Below are 17449 nucleotides of genomic sequence, written 5' to 3' on the forward strand. Positions count from 1 at the left end.
AAATATTAGAACGATTCCCTAAGAAAGCAGACTAACAATTAATGACAACTTCAAACATCATGCTAATTACTAGGGTTTCTTTTGACTCTCGGACATTGTGTCAACGCAGGTGATTACAACTAGTCTTCCCATCTTACAAATGGGGAAACAGAGACTCCGAGAGACCCATGACTTCTCTCAGTAGTTAGTAGTGTGGTCACAGGGTACCCACTCCCAACCCCTTGGCTACATCCTGTGTGTGTTTGTCAGTTTCCCGGAGGCTGTGCTACTGGCAGCATCTGCCGTGGGCACAGTAGGAAATGTGTGGAGCGTGTTGGAAAGCGTCTGGATTTTCATCTGGGTTTGTGGATTTTGTAACAGGGTGTCTGCTGGATGGTGTGCTTGGGTAGAGCTGGCACTCTATCTCAGCGGATGGGTATTTCTATCAGAGAAGAATGGACTTGCCAAGTCAGTCTGGAACATCAGGAGTTGAAAGACATTGCAACTACGAAAAAAAAAAAAACATTATTAAAGATGACTCTTAAGATGTCAAGAGGGAAAAGAAAATGACTTCTTAGGTCAGAAAAGCGAAAGCTATCATGCTGGGCGAGCCACGAGCTGAGGGATGGCTTCTCAAGGGCGGCTTAAATGCATTAGATTAGTCTGCAGTGTGGATTAAGGGACTGCAGGGATTTAATAACTTGTGTATGAGACAAGGGCCCTGCAAATGTTACACTGTCATAAAAATGTAACCCTTCTAATTGAATTCAGAAGCAATATTAAAATTATTCTTTTGGTGATGCTTCCTAGATGTATTAAATAAAATATCAAGAGTCACAGTTGATTGAGCTGAAACTTGAACACGCGAGAGTTGTTTACACATGAAATTCTGTTGCCGGGGGTTATTTTGATTTTTTTTTTTTTTCTGAAATGTACTAAGAAATTTCTCCTTTTACCTAATTTATGGTCACTCCGCTGTTTCAGGGTGCCAGAAGATGCTCTCAGAGTCTTGGCAGTGTTTTGGAATAGAGTATATTATCTTAGTGTTGGGCTATGTATATAATGAACACTTTATATATAGTGATGGTGGGACTGCATGAGCTGAATTCTCTCTTGAGGGCAAAGGAAGGGATAGACTATTATTAACTTACATATGGTGCTTGGCATGCCTTTAAGGACGTAATGGTGGAAAACACACCTTTTTTTCCTCCTGTGGCCATACGTAGTTTGCTAGCCTTATGTCTGCGCCCCAAGACTTAATGAGAAGATGACTTTGACCGGAGGTGGTTACCAGTGTGCCGCTGGGATACTGCTGTCCATGAACTTCGTGAACTTCATGGATCCATAGACTCCAGAGAGCCTTGTGGAAATCATGAAGCATGAGTGGCAACTGTGAGCGAGGGGGGTCTTCTCCTTTCCACCTGAGGACAATCAGATGGGGACAAACACGAGTGTAGGGAGAGGCAGGGAGATAGCATTTTGAATCCAGACATGTAACGAGGACTATAGTTGACTGACAGGTGTCTGTGCTTTAGGAGCAGGGAAGGTGGTGGCGATTCAGAGGCAGGAAACCCTCACCCTTCAGGCTCTCATCCAGAGTCCCCAAAGTTGTATGTTGTATATTAAAGAGTACTGTGGCATGTATTCCTAAATACCTACATAGAAAAAAAAACGTATACGAGCACAGGTTAGACCTCAGAATACACGAGTCACACCATTCAAGGTAGATTTCCCTTTCCCTCCACGAACAAGAGCCTCCCGCCTTTTCTGTTACTGCTCAAATTTAGAGAAATTTCTTTTATTTTGCAGAACTTGATGCCAAAGAAACCAGTGAGTGTTTTCCTGTGTCTGTCTGAGCTCAGTAGAAGGGTGTCCAAGGACTTAATCCAACTCCCATTGAATGATTGGCTTCTGGCAGAACTGTTAATTTGCAAACTCTTAAGAAAGAGGAAAGTGTACATTCTTCCAGCTGCTAAACTTTGGGCTTCATGGTGAATCATTGGGACGGACTTTCTCGGCCGAGTGGGAGAGCTGTTGTGGGGCCCCGGGTTTATTTAGACACCTGGCCAGAGCTCAGACACATGTGCTTGGTGACCCGCCTCTAGGGCTGACGTGCCTTCCCCTAGAAAACATCTTCATATGTCATTCCCTGTATAGGATCATCACAGACTGATTGAGGGAATGAGTTAGGATCACTGACCAGAGAACACCTGCCATGTTTTTCTTCTGCCTGTTTCAGGGATGTCCATAAAGGAGAAACCTTACTCGCTTGAAAGCTTCGGATTGCCAGGCAGCTCCGAGCAGTCGCTAGAGGCATTTTCTTCTTGCTGGGGTTTTTCTTTGCTTCTAGAATACTGAGCAGAAAGGAGGGAAAAGAAGAAAGATAAGCCCCTCTTTCAAAATACGCTCGAGTCGATCCCTATCAAAGAGAAGACCTGAGATTTCTCAACTCACAAATTAGGTGGGACTACTGCATCTGGGAATTAGGACTAGGCCCCATATGGAGTTATTTGGGAATTAATCACCAGTTGGCTGATCCCAGACGTGGAGCACATCGGAATTCACCTCGTGTTGTTTGAAAGTTGGCAACCTGCTTGTTACATAACATGGAACGCAAGGCCTGCCAGCCGGGCCTCCACGTGCCCTGGGGGATTTGCGAGGCTTTATAACTCTTTGTTGAGTCAGCCAGGCCTGCCAGATAGATTCCAGGGGCCTGGGGTATGTTGGACACCGACCTCAGGCTTCGCAGTTTAACAGACGATATCTCTGCCTTTGGGATTTTGTCTTTAGCAACTGCCGTGAACACCAGAGAGAAGTAAATGAGGGACATGACATGGGCTCTTTTATTTATTTATTTATTTTTTTTTATTTTTGAAAATGTGTTAAAATACGTATAACAAAATATACCCCCTTAACTATTTTTAAAGGTACATTTCAGGACACGTGGGTGGCTCAGTCAGTTAAACGTCTGACTCTTGATTTAGGCACAGGTCATGATGATATCGTGGTCATGAGATTGAGTCCTCCATCAGGCTCCATGCTTAAAATTCTCTCTCTCTCTCTCCCCCCCCCCCACCCCTCCCCTACTCGCATGCATGCACTCTCTCTCTCTCTCTCTCTCTCTCAAAAAAGTACATTTCAGTGGTATTAAGTACATCCATTTTGTTCTATTGCTACTGCTGCTATCTGTAGCATTAATAATTCTGTACCCATTGAACGCTAACTCTCCATTTCCCCTCTCCCCAGCCCCCCAGCAGCCACCATACCCCTTTCTATCTCTATGAATTGGACTATTCAAAGTACCATATGTAAGCGCAGTATTGGACCCTTGTGGCCGGCTTATTTCACTCAGCGTGACGTCTTCGAGGTTCATCCATGTTGGAGCCTGCGTCAGAATACCCTGCCTTTTCCAGGCCAAATAATATTCCACCGTATGGATATACCACATTTTGTTTATCCATTCATCTGTGCGCAGGTAGATGGATTGCTTCCTCCTTTTGGCTGTTGTGAATTATGTTGCTGTGAACGTGGGCATACAGATATTTCTTTGGGTCCCTGCTTTCCATTCTTTTGGATATGCGCCCATAAATGGAATTGCCAGGTCATATGTAATGGACTCCTTAAAAAAAGAAAAAAGAAAAGAAAACAGAGAAAGACAGTATAATGACAGTGTGTGACTACCCTCAGAGGACAGGACTTGATTGCTTGCGCTGTTTCCTTCTCCCCTCACCTGTTGCCTACATGCCTCAGTGGTAATCAGCTTGGTGGGGGAAGCTGGCCTTGTTTGGACTGAGATTGCCGGTGTAGACCTTCTCAGTTTGACCCTACATCTGATTCCCCCGCTAAAGCACAGAGAGATGAACAAAGTAGATTGAAGTCATACAAATGACTCCTCCTGCCTCCTTTTCTTCCTCTTTTCTTTCCTTTTTCTTCTTTTGAGAACTCTGGTTATGGTGTCTGCACATCTGTTTTAGCCTAAACTCCAGTAAATCAGTGGTGCTGCCCGTTGAAGTCACCTGGTTTCGTGCTGACAACTCAACCCTACGTCCAGAGACTCTGAGTTCATTTGCTTTGAGGCCTGGCCTGGGCGTGGGGGTTGGAAGGCCTGCAGGCAAGTCTAATGTGCACCCAGGAAAATGACCACACGTAAATAAATGTTTTCTTCACCCCTCTCTTTATGTCTTCTTTCTGGTTCTTTCTTGTAAAAAAAATTTTTTTTAATCTTTATTTATTTTTGAGAGAGACGAAGTGAGACAAAGTGTGAACGGGAAAGGGGCAGGAAGAGAGGAAGACACAGAATCCAAAGTGGGCTCCAGGCTCTGAGCTGTCAGCACAGAGCCCGAAAGGGGCTCAAACCCATGAACTGTTGAGATCATGACCCGAGCCGAAGTCGGATGCCCAGTCGACTGAGCCACCCAGGCGTCCCCTCTGATTATTTCTTTAGACCATATCTACAGATTTGTAAATCTCAGCTCAAACTTGAAAGTCTTCTAATTGACTTTTTTGCTTGTTTAAATTCATGAGGCTGCATGATGTAATTTTGAATCCAAGAATGAGGAGACCTGGGTCATACTCGTGTATGTCATTATCTAGCCAGGGATGATGAATTACTTCGCTTGTCAGAATCATAGCCTTTTCTTCTCCCCCCCTCCTCCCCCCCCCTTTTTTTTTTGGTCTTCAAAATTAGAATATGGATCAGCATCTGATCCATAAAGAATGAAATTAATGATTAAAAGAAGATATCCCCTCCAGCTCTAACATGCTCTGAATGAGCAGGGGGGATTGATGTGGAACAAGGGAGGCTTGTAGTTCATGAATGTGAACTGTGTCATGTTCTAGTAATGAGTAGGAGGATGAAGAACTTCCCCATAGGGCGCTACTGGGAGATCTGGTGCCCCAGAAGCAGCCTTCAGGGCAGTTCTGATCAGTAAATAAAAGGATGCAAAATAAAGATCTCGCAGGATACGTAGTTAATAAAGCAAGAATGTGGTGCCAGGCAGATTGTTAGAGAGTGTTGGGGACGTTTGAAGTGATAGAGGGAACACAGCAGGACTTGGTCTAGTGGAACAGAGTGCCAGAGGTCCCTGTCCCCCTGAAAATTGTCACCTCCTTGCCTCTTGCCACGAGCTGTTTATCATATATCTTCTGAATCCTTTCAAAGCTTATACTGTACAGTTTGTTTGTCCCCTCCTCTGAGCCTATTCGAGGAATATGGATGGCCCAAGTTTTTATGTGTGTGTGTTGGGTTTTGTTTTTTTTTTTTCCCCCTTCTCCAGATTAACACAAGCTAATGCAGTTGGGATACGGTGCCGGAGATGTTAGTGTAGAAAAGCAGAGAAGGCACTTCTGTCCTGGACACCTCTGGGCATGGAATTTTTCTTCCATGGTGACTTCTTAGGCCCATGGGAAAGTAAGAGGAGGTGGCCTCTTGGGGTGGGGGGGGTGGCACCTTCTCTGGAACCGCCCCATAGCGTGTGGCCGTCAGGATGACGCAGAGAGGCGTGTGAATACAGCCGGCCGCTGCAGCTGGTGCACTTGACTCTGGGCGGCATGTTCCCAGGAACCCGCAGGACACTGAGGACCGTGAGTGATGTAACCCAGATCTGCCAGATGTGGGAGCCAGCCTGAGTCACGCTGGACGATTCATTAAGAAACGTTTTCTGGGTCATCTGGGTGAGGAGTCCTGGCTCTTTTCCCTGCCATCTGGGGTTGGAGGCACACGTCCACACACCAGGAATCCCCAAGTTCACTAACATCTGTCTAAAATTACAGCCCGGTTCTCTGAGCTGACACGGTGCAGAGCCCAGACTCTCGGATGGTCCCTGCCTTGTAATTTGCTAAAGGATGTCCTCACTTTGGGCAGTAGAAGGTGGGGGAAAGTCACTTGATAAAACCATACATGTGAGTTGCTATGAAGTTTCTGTATATTCAACTAAGATCAGAAGGGGGATGGGATGTTGTGAGAAGACAAAACTCTGTGGGCGTGTGGCCAACAAAATGCCAGGGGTCGTCTTTTTTGTTAGATGTGTGTAAGATACCTCATGGTGGGTGAACAAGTGTATTTCTTTTATTTATTTATGTATTTGTTATTTTTTTTAATGTGTATTTCTTTTTGAGAGAGAGAGAGAGACCCACAGAGTGCAATCAGGGGAGGGGCAGAGAGAGAGGGAGACACAGAATCCGAAGCAGGCTCCAAGCTGTCAGCACAGGGCCCGACGTGGGGCTCAAACTTGTGAGCGCGAGATCATGACCTGAGCTGAAGTCGGACGCTTAACTGACTGAGCCACCCAGGCGCCCCAGAACAAGTGTATTTCTAAAGTGCTTTTTTTCTTTGAGAGAGAGAGTGTGTGTACACATGTGAGTGGGGGAGTGGGGCAGAGGGAGAGAGAGAATCCCAATCGGGCTCTATGCCCAGCGAGCGGAGCCCAACGCGGGGCTCCATCCCATGACCCTGGGATCATGACCTGAGCCGAAATCAAGAGTCAGGGGCTCAACTGACTGCGCCCCCCAAGGTGCCCTAACAAATCTATCTCTAAAAAGTTGTAAGCTGACTTAAAAAAAAAATTCCTCACAGATGTGTAGCATATAACCAGAAAAGTGCATGCATGCATTGCTGGCTAAAATTTCACACCCTGTAATGGGTTGAATGGTGGTCCCTGGAAGCCTGTGAATATGACCTTATTTGGAGGGAGGTCTTTGGAGATATAATTAGATAAGAGATCTTGAGATGGGATCGTCCTGGATTTCCCAGGTGGGCCCTAAATCCAATGGCAAGTGTCCTTATAAGAGACAGGAGAGAAGACACAGACATGGAGGAGAAGGCCACATAAAGACAGAGGCAGAGAAGGGGGAGTTCCAGCCATAAGGAACAGCTGGGGCCACCAGTAGCTGGAAGAGCCGAGAAGTGGATTGTCCCCTCGAGCCTTCAGCGGGGAGCTGGTCCTGCCGAGACCTTGAGTTCTGACTTCGGGCTTCCAGAACTGGGAGAGATACATTTCTATTGTGTTAAACAATCAAGTTTGTGGTAATTTGGTATGGAAACTAAAATAATAACCAACACCTAGATCAAGAAATAGAATGTTACCAAAACCACAGAAACTCACCTTATGCCTCATCCTGAATTCACACCACCCCGGGGTAACCACTCTCCTGACTTCTAACATCAGAGATAGTTTTTATGTTCTTGGAACTTAATTAAATGGAATCACATAGTATGTAGTCTTCTGTATCAGGTTCCATTCAACACTGTATTTGTGTCATTGTTATTGTGTGTGTGATCATTGTTTTGGCCATACAGTGTTCTACGATGTGAATATGCCACTCTTTACTTATTCTTTTCCTTTTGGGGCCATTTGAGTAGCTTTCCTTTTAGGGCTGTTACAAATAGCGTTGTTATGGATTCTGTTATATGGGTTTTTTTGGTGAACACATGTGTTCATTTTTGTTGGTTATATTCTCAAGAGTTGAAGTGTTGGGTCATAGGCTACTTATATGTTCAACTTTAGTAGATACTGCTAAACAGTTTTCAAATTAATTTTTAAAATAGCCAATCACATTCAGAATTCTTTTGTTAAATGGAGACTCCAACAATGAATTCAATAACCATTCTTTAATGGGATATTGTGCAAGAACCAAGTGTTGGACATAGGGTTTTCTAGGAGCAAGGCTCCCCTCCTTAGATCAGAACTCTGCATTCGCAATGAGGAATACCCCATGTCTCAGAAGAACCCATTACAGGTCTGGGCAATTGTAAGAGCACCCCACTTTCTGGTGTGTCAGAGAAGCTGGGCTCCTGACTGTAAATTTTAAATACACCTCACCCATCAGTGGCCCAGCTGCTGGATCTCCATCTTGAAACTCAGAAATAAATTTGCCGTCTTATAAGACGTATATAAGACATTAATACTTCTTATAAGCCATATTAACTCCCCTTTCTAGCTTTTGAGTCTGTGTTCTATAACTTAGGAAGCAATCAAATGATATGAAGCAACCAGTAAACAAGTAAATCTGTACATGAAATAAAGAATACATCGTTTCTGGTCGTGACAAAAGCTGAGAAGACAGTCAAGCCAGATGTCGTGGTTGAGTTTGGAGGGAGTGTTCCCGAGCCTTTTTATTTTTTGGCCTGGGAACCTTTTTTTCACTTTGGGAAATGTTGCTTTTGCTGTGTCACTGGAGTTTTGTGAATTCTAATCTTTTCTTTCTGGTTTGTCATTAGTTTTACTCGTCCTAAGTATATTAAAAATAACTATCTTGGTTCTCTGCTATTTTAACTACGGTTAGGTTAGAAATATGGGCGTGTGTCGCTCAGTGGGATTCTTCTAGTGACCAATAACAAGGCATTTGGCTGAAGTTAGACTCAGAGCTGGTGGCCATTATCAGGTGAGTTAACAGCTATAGCAAATGTTGTGCCCTCACCTGTATCCCTTCATCCTCACCACTGCAGTGCACGCTGGCCCGACTTCTGACTTCCAGCAGCTGCATTTCTTTGCTTGAGGACTCTTCTGGCCTGTAGGCCACCTTGCTGCCCATGAACCAGTGCTTCCTGGGAGCAGCCTAAGTAATGACTGACAGGTGTATCAATACCCCAGCCCCCTCACCTGCCAGGGTGGGTAAATCTAAAGAATGTGTCTACATGGGTTTTGAGACTTCCCCAGTGGGATTAAGCCCAGTTGCCCAGAGTGGTAATTGGCTCGAAACATTCCATTTATTTCCTGTTTCTTCTTCCCTATATCACTTCCCCATTCCCTTTAAATTGTTCGCATTTGAGTTCTTTTCTCAGCATATGCTTCTGAGGGAACCTACACTGAGCACGAGCCAATGTCAGAATCAAATCTATGATGTTGAATTTCCCTTCCGGCGATCTACTCGGAGAGATAGCCGGCCGCGTTGTTGAGCGGGTCAAGACAAATGAAAAACGAGAAAACAGTCCGATGGCATAAGTCTACAGAATTCTTGCAACACGAGGGGAAAATCCACTCAGTTCGGGAATGAGATGGCACATTCTCAGTGGCTGTCTTGACCAATGAATTCGGCAACAGTACATTGCATACTTGATAAATAATGCAAGTTAGCAGGTTGAAACGGCTTATTAGACAACAGAAATTCTGCGTTAAGTAAGCCAGAATGATGTCTTAGGTGATTGATAGCTGCCCACTTCCCGTTTAGACATTTGATTGAACTGGCAAATCACATTTCTGATTTTATTTATTTATTTATTTATTTATTTATTTATTTATATTTTAATGTTTATTTAATTTTGAGAGAGAGACAGAGCAGGAGTGGGGAAGGGGTAGGTAGAGAGAGAGGGAGACAGAGAATCCGAAGCAGGCTCCAGGCTCTGAGCAGTCAGCACGGAGCCCGATGTGGGACTCGAACTCACAAACTGTGAGATCACGACCTGAGCTGAAGTTGGACTCTCGACCAACTGAGCCACCCAGGCGCCCCTGATTTTTAAAAAAACTTAGCGGCTAAGTGTAGATTTTAGCTCAGATTATTTCAGATCACCTAAAGAACTCGACATTTCTCTCGCTGGGCATCTTGTTATGCCAAAATAAGAAGGTAAAACGGGAAAAGGTTGATGCCCTCACTAATTCAGTCGACCTCCTAATTAGTCATACTTCCTTTCTTGAGAAGCAAAAATCTATCAAAAATTAAAATATAGAAAGTTTATTTTTCACTTCCCAGGAAACACTCACAGAAGGTAGGATGGTTTACGGATTTGGGCCACAAACTTAAACTTGTAAAGACAACCCTGATGGGGGGATAAAGGGTTTCTCAACCTGGAGCTTGTCGCGGAAGGGACATTCAGAATAACAGTACATCCATTTTGATGATAAAATCACATTGAAAAAACTCGGCCTATTTTCTAGTCTCATTTCTAGTGGTTTTGAAAAGCCGTTGGCTATTTATTGTTTGTTGCCGTTCTTCAAATAATTGTAGTTCCCCCTTACCCTGGGCACGAGAGAAGGGTGCTCCTGGATGTCTGTCACGGGTGAGGCCACGTGTGTGACTAGTTCTGGCCAATGGCTTGTATCAAGAACAACATAACTGCGACACTCCACATTTGCTTGCTGGTTGTGGAGTCTCCAGAGTTCTCGCTCTCCTTTTCGTGTGGTGACCACGAGGCTGGCGATGGTGACTGCTCTGTCAGCCTGGGTCTGGGACGATCAGGACACCCCATTGACTTGCAAGAGCAAGGAGTAAACTTGGGGCGGTTTTGAACCTTGGAGATCTTGGGGCTCTTTGTTGCCTCAGCAGAACTGGCCGATCCTGACTGATACAGCTCCTGCCGTAACAGATACGGGGACTCCCAGGGAGAGAACTTGAGCTGATTCCCCTTTGTTGTCATAGTGACCTTACTAGAGAGGTTTGTTTGTTTGTTTAGACTGAAGAGTCGAACCGGAATGTAAAAGGTCCTATGGAAATAAATATCTTTGGGGCGCCTGGGGGGGCTCAGTCCGTTGAGTGGCTGACTTGGGCTCAGGTTGGGATCTCGTGGTTCATGGGTTTGAGCCCCGCATTGGGCTCTCTGCTGTCAGCACAGGGCCTGCTTCAGATCCGGTCTTCCTCTCTCTGCCCCTTCCCCACTTGTTCTCCCTCCCTCCCTCTCAAAAATAAAAAAGTAAAAATAATTTTAAAAATTAAAAAAAAAAAAAAAAAAAGAATGAAAGAAATGTCTTCGGGGGGCACCCTGAGTGGCTCAGTTGGTTAAGTGACTTCGGTGGAGGTCATGATCTCACTGTTATGGGTTCGAGCCCTGCATCGGGCTCTCTACTGTCAGTGCAGACTGATTGGAAGCCTCTGCCCCGCTCTCTCTCTGCTCCTCCCCTTCTGTCTCTCTCTCTCTCTCTCTCTCTCTCTCTCTCTCAATAATAAATATTTAAAAAAGAAAGAAAGAAAGAAAGAAAGAAAGAAAGAAAGAAAGAAAGAAAGAAAGAAAGAAAGGAAAGAAAGAAATGTCTTCAGATATGGGACAGTTTATAATTGACCATCTTTTATTTGATTTTGATTTTTTCCCCCTTTCCTTATGTTTAGGTTTTTGGAAATTCTGAAATACAAATGAATTTTTGGTGTTGCTGGGAGTTGAATTTCGAGAAGAAAATGTTGCAGGAATTTTAGCCAGCACTTTTGGAGCAGGGCCAAGCATAATACTTGTCCTTACAGGAAAAAATGCCGGAGAGCACAACTTGAATTGGGGGAAAAAAAAAAAAAGAACAAAATTTCAAAATACCACCCACCTCTCCAACAAACACTTTCATGAGGAAGACATTTCCCCTTGCCCTTTATTTTTCTTCTCCATTTCCTCCACCTATTTAACTACAGATTTTTGCATGTAGCAATTCCCCCATGTAAATTACGGGGAAAACATTTTCAGCTTTCTAACAACATTACCAAATGTGCAGCTTTTTAACTTGTTCCAAAAGGCATCCATGGCTCTCACCGAGTCCTGTAAACGTTACCGCTGGTCTCTGCAGAAACCAAGTGAGGTTGAGTCCGTTTGTGCAGGTTGTACCCCAAACTTGCATCCCAGTCTCCCCATGTTTACTGTGAAATTGTTGGGTCTGCTTCACATTCCTAAATTTGAATTTCCTTCTGCACGGGAAGCACTCACTGTTCCCCTCTGGTTGAGCCCTCCTGAGAGTATGAGGGGCGATTAGTTCTAGAAAACATGGTTGCAATTCTGTCAGGCCTCTGGAATGGTTTTAACCGGGACTCATGCATGGTTTCTGAAAGAGTCCATGTTACCACCGGTTAGGAAAATTATTTCTGTTTCGAATAGAGAAAATTAAGGGTGATGATTTTTAACAGTCTTAATTCTGCCTTTCTCTGCAGAGCTCACCACAGTAAAAAAATGTGCTGTGTACCTTTTTTCAGAGCTTATGCTGTACATTTGCAAACATAAAGATTAAAACATAGGGGCACCTGGGTCGCTCAGTTGGTTAAGCGGCCGAGTTTGCTCAGGTCATGATCTCACGGTTCGTGGGTTCGAGCCCCACGTGGGGCTTCGTGCTGACAGCTCAGGACCTGGAGCCTGCTTCGGATTCTGTTTCCCTCTCTTTCTGCCCCTCCTCCACTTGTGCTCTGTCTCTGTGTCTGTCTGTCTCTGTCTCTCAAAAATAAAAAATTAACATAAAAAAAGATTAAAACATACAGAGTTTTTTTTTTAACATAACTGTCCACACATGACACATTATTATAAACTTGCTTTTTTGAAACTTCATTTATTTTTTATTTTTAAAAAAAATGTTTATTTTGAGAGAGAGACAGAGAGGGAGGGAGAGGGAGAGGGAGACGGAGAGGGAGAGAATCCCAAGCATGCTCTGCGCTGTTAGCCCAGAGCCCGACGTGAGGCTTGAACTCACCAACCGTGAGGCCACGACCTGAGTGGAAATCAAGAGTTAGTCACTTCACCAGCTAAGCCACCCGGGTGCCCCTTAGAACTTAATTTATAATTGGAGTCTCTCTGTGTGGCTACATGTATGTCTCCCACACTCTTTTGAACAGCAGCTCGTTACATAGATGAACAGAAAGGTATCTGTGCCCTCAATGATGGACATTTAGGAAGTTTGGGGTTTTGCTGTTACTACAAATGAGCTAAATCTCTGTCTCCACAAACCCATTTGTTTGCTTGTTCGTGTTGTCATGCATACGTGTATGTATTTCCCCCCAGGATGGATATCCTAAAGGGGAACTTCTAGACCAAAATGCCCACATCTTCATTTTTGGTAGAGCCTCTTGCCTTTTCCGAGCCAGACCGCTTTATAGCCCTACCCACGGTGAGCAGGGCAGATTCTCCGCACTTTCTCCAATGCTGCCATTTCGTATTTCGTATTTTAGTTTTCGCTAATCTTTTGGCTAAAAATATCGGGAGTGACTTAATTTGCGTTTCCCTGATTCCTAATGAGGTTGACTAATCTTTTCTTTAGGTTGATAATCCATGTGTATATCCTCTTAGTAACTTGCTTCCAGATATCTTTTGCTCATTGTTTTTCTTAATCAGGTTGTTTATCCTTTTAATTGATTTTAGGAACTCTTTATATATTAGGACTGGTGATCTTCAGTAATAGGTTACAAATATTTTCTCCCAGACTATCGTTATTGCTTATGTGAGTTCAGTCTTTTATCGTAGAGGAATTTAAAATTGCTTCATAGTCAATCCGTCAGTCTTCTCTCTTTGGTTCCTAGATTTCATGTCTTGCTTTGAAACGCCTTCTACAAAAATATTCTCCTCTGCTCTTTTCATATAGTAAACTTAGAATCTGACTCTCTCTATATAAGAAGACAATTCCTCTCTAAGTTTCTCCACTTATTCCAGGTCTTTATTTATTTATTTATTTTTCAGTGTTTATTTTATTTTTGAGAGAGAGCGAGAGAGAGAACATGAGCAGGGGAGGGGCAGAAAGAGAGAGGGAGAGAGAATCTCAAGCAGGCCCCACGCTGTTAGCACTAAGCCTGACGCGGGGCTTGATCCCATGAACCGTGAGATCATGACCTGAGCCAAACTCCAGAGCTGGATGCTTAACCGACTGAGCCACTTAGGCAACCCCCTCCCGCCCGCCCCCGCCCTGGTCTTTATTTTTAATGTTTTTCGATAAAATTTTATTTCTCTCTTCATATAGGCCTTGTACATTTTTGTCGTCGTTGTTAGATGGAGTCCTAGGCATTGTATGGTTTGGGTTGCTACTGTGAATGGGATCTTTTCCAGAAAAGTCTGAGCATTTGATTATTTTCCCAGCTTCGCTCAGCAAACCAGTGAGGACTATATATTTTTTGCTGGTGTCTTGCCTTTGTCTTGCGAACTTAAATGGGATGGTGGCGCTGGAACAATCTCACTTTCTCTCTTTGCTTTGGTGGGCGGTACATGGCGCATGGTTGGGTTAGTGATGGCGGCAGTGGTGGATAGGGGGAATACCGCCTGCAGAACCTTAGCTTTGCGTGCCCGGTGACACGACTCGGCCGTGGCTCTCCTTGACTCTGTTTTAACAGCACATGCTTCCAGCAGGAAACAGGGTTGCTCAGTAAAGATAACGTTGCGAACTTAATAAGGAATGTCTGGCGGTTTTATCTCTAAATTTGAATCCTCTGTTGTTGTCTTTTTTTTTCCAGTTACTTCTATTTCCTTCTCTTCCACCATAATTACTGGCTCTCTATAGAGTTGCCAGATAAAATATAGAATGCCCAGTTAAATTTGAGTTTCAGATAAAGAATGCACAATTTTTTTTTAGTATAAGTGCCCCAATGGGACATACTTATACTAAAAATATATATATATTATTCATTGTTGATCTGAAATTCAGAGTTAACTGGGTGTCCTATATTTTTATTTGTTGAATCTGGCAACTCTGGCTTATCTAATACCAGAGACAAGATCTGTCCCCTCAAGGAACTTACCTTTCAGTGATGGAGAAAGACTTGGGGAACTCTCTCTCTTGTCCTTACTGCTGTCAGAGGGATTTTCTGACAAGATGGCAAGCTCTCTTTATAAAGGTGAGCCTTCTCATACGTGGTCTGCCCCTGTCGGTACTGGCTAATTTCCCCACTAATAGCCACGTCCCCCCTTCAGACCAGTGCATCCTCCCGGCTTTCGTCTCTGCTTGTTTTTAAACTGCGGTAACACACACACACACACGCACGCACGCACGCGCGCGCGCGCGCACACACACACACACAACTACATAGCATAAAGTTACCCTCTCAACAGAGTTGCCCTGTTTTCTTATGTATCAATTACAGCTTTTTTGCTTTTGTTTTTCTGGAAACTACTTCCCTTTCATTTTTACAGGAACAAAAAATAACATGGTTTCATTCTCTAGTGCGATTACCAAGCTCTTGGTTCCGTGACATCCCCTTACTTCTTAGAGCCACTGTCATCTTGCCCCATCCCACCAGGCCCTGCCCCCTGCCTTTCTCTGCCATGGCTCAGCATTTTCTTGGATTGCTGTCTTTCTCTATTTTGTTCTCTTCCCTTATTTTGAAGCCTCTTGAACGCGTATCGCTCAGGGAACGTACACACAAGAAAAAGTATGAGAGAGTTAACCGTTCTGAATTCTAGCATGCCTGAAAATATCTTTTTCTTAAATGTTTACTTATTTTGAGAGAGAGGGAGGAAGAGAACATGAGCAGGGGAGGGGCAGAGAGAGAGAGAGAGAGGGAAAGAGAGAATCCCAAGCAGGCTCCATGCCGTCAGCACAGAGCCTGACACGGGGCTTGATCCTACAAACCTTGAACTCATGATCTAAGCCGAAACCAAGAGTCCGATGCTTAGCTGACGGAGCCACCCAGGTGCCCCCTGCCTGAAAATAACTCAATTTTTGTCTGCTGCTTTGCCCGTGCCTCAGTTGCCTCATCTGTATGACGAGAGTGATCATAATTGTACCTACCTCCTAGAGTTATTAGTGAGGATTGGATGCGTTAGTGTGTGAAAAGCTGTTAGACGATCTTTGGTACATAATAAATTTGTCCAGTAAATATTAGCTGTTAATGTTGTAATTGAAGTGCATTTAGATGCACCGTGGCATTCAGCACTCTGAAAACATCGTATGGGCTAACAGTAAAGCAGTCAGATGAAAGTTCGTGTAATTAAGTAAACAGTCCTATTTCCACAGTTGCCCCATAGGCTTATGAATTATTTCTTAGTGTTTTTCTTCCCTTCTTTCATAAAGTCGCAATCAGTGTTTTAGGATTTACTTGTACTTTTTTTATTTTTTTTTAGGTCACTAGGCTCTTCTCAGCTCTCTGGGTTTTTAGTAAAGCACAGTCATTTCCAGGAAATGGATTTAAATTGTCATGCAAATTCAGTTTAGACGTATGAAAGCAGTTTTGGAGAGAAACAATGCAAGCTACTTAAGGGGGATGGAAAACTTAGGATATTAAAGATTTAAGGAACAGGTTGGCTCAAGTACAAAAGCCGAAAAACATAAAATCCTCAGTGTGGTCAATCTACAGTGGCTGCTTGGACCGCTGTGTTGGAGAGGATTCCAGGTGATGTCTGCCATGAGATTGTAGTTGCATCTGTCATTCCTGGCTTCACCTTAATCCTTTCTCATGAAGAAAGATACAAGGCGTTAGTAAGAGGCTCTGAGAGGGAGAGGGGGTCTAGTCTTTGGTGCTCAGGGAAGGTATCTGGGGAAGCTTGAGTGAGCCTGCGAGGCTGATGTCAACCAGCCAAAGGGAAGGAGGTTGAGAGAACCTAAGCACAAAGGCTCCTCGGAGGAAGGGAGTAGTTCAGTGTATCCGAGGCACGAAACTTCAAACTCCTCCCTGAGCTGGAGGAGTAGGTGCCCAGCAGGTCAGGGCATCCCTCTTGGGCCGTGCTGAAGACTAGAGCTTTATTCCAAGAGCAGTGGAAGGGATTGCCTTTTTTTTTTTTAATAAGAGGTTTATTGTTTTTTTAAATAATTTTTTAATGTTTATTTATTTTAGAGAGAGAGAGAGAGACAGCACGAGCAGAGGAGGGACAGAGAGAGAGAGAGAGAGAGAGGGAAACACAGAATCCGAAGCAGGCTCCAGGCTCTGAGCTGTCAGCACAGAGCCCGATGTGGGGCTTAAACCCGTAGACTGCGAGATCACGACCTGACCTGAAGTTGGACGCTCAACCGACTGAGCCACCCAGGCGCCCCGAAGGGATTGTCTTGGGTAATGACAAAAACAGATCTGCAGTGAAATGGGAACCGAGGGACCAGAACGGATTCAGGGACAGGTCTTTAGGAGCTCTTATAGGGTCCAGTGGAATGTGGTTGTATCTTAGCCCAGGGCGACAGCTGTGGGGTGGACAGAAGTCAGTGGAGGGGAGAGGGGGAGAGGGAGAAATCAGTCTACAGGATGTGTCGGGGGGCAAGGCAGGAGGCATCAAGAATGCTGACTCCTGGACTTCCACCTGGAGACCTGGGTGAAGGGTGGTAGGAACTGGGAGAAATCCAACCACTTATTGAACCCCTCCCTCTCACATACGAGTGTGCTAGAGCTTAGCAAAGGTCAGGGAGTCTGGTTCACAGAGCTGCCAGTGGAATCCTGGTGGCTGTGGCTCTGTCTTAAAGGGAAAAAGCAGGTCACGTTGCCCAGTCACCCGTCTCACACTCTGGGTAACTGCTCTGCAACCCTGGCATTCTCTCCAACCTTCCAGGAATCTGAGGAACATTCTTCCCTAAAGGAGTAAGACCACTTGACCACTCTGTCATTGAATAGAAGTTGTGTTCATTTTCTTTTGTATCTGCCTTGAAGTCTGGAGCAAGTGAAAACCTGACAACACTGTATCAACGCAACACAGAAAAGCACCTCAGATCTTCCCATTTTCTCAGGTGGGCGCAAAACGGGTTTCATCTAAAGCAGCTGAAAAGGCACAGAGACAGTAATTGCTTTGCTATTCCAGGAACAGGTGGCCAAATGAGCAAAACTATTGAAGAGCACATTTTCAACCTGCTCAAAAGCTATAAGGAAATAGCCAAGATCTTTCTAGAACCCATTCCTC

General features: G+C 44.4%; 1 protein-coding gene across 8 annotated transcripts in view; it reads left to right on the plus strand.

Annotated features, from left to right (window-relative positions):
* The window catches only part of PITPNC1 (phosphatidylinositol transfer protein cytoplasmic 1), a 267954-nt gene that overhangs the window by 88142 nt on the left and 162363 nt on the right, over positions 1-17449 (plus strand). The window contains exon 1 of one of the 8 annotated variants that reach the window (XM_053892264.1): positions 3398-3454. The exons of the other annotated variants lie outside the window; for them this stretch is intronic. Within the exon in view, the coding sequence (XP_053748239.1) occupies positions 3413-3454 (42 nt within the window). The 5' untranslated portion in view covers positions 3398-3412. Of the gene's footprint in view, positions 1-3397; positions 3455-17449 lie in introns of those variants that run through there. 8 annotated transcript variants of the gene reach the window in all.

The sequence above is a fragment of the Panthera pardus genome, unplaced genomic scaffold (genome assembly GCF_024362965.1).
Source record: "Panthera pardus isolate Hobbes unplaced genomic scaffold, ASM2436296v1 HiC_scaffold_3, whole genome shotgun sequence".
Classification (NCBI taxonomy): domain Eukaryota; kingdom Metazoa; phylum Chordata; class Mammalia; order Carnivora; family Felidae; genus Panthera; species Panthera pardus.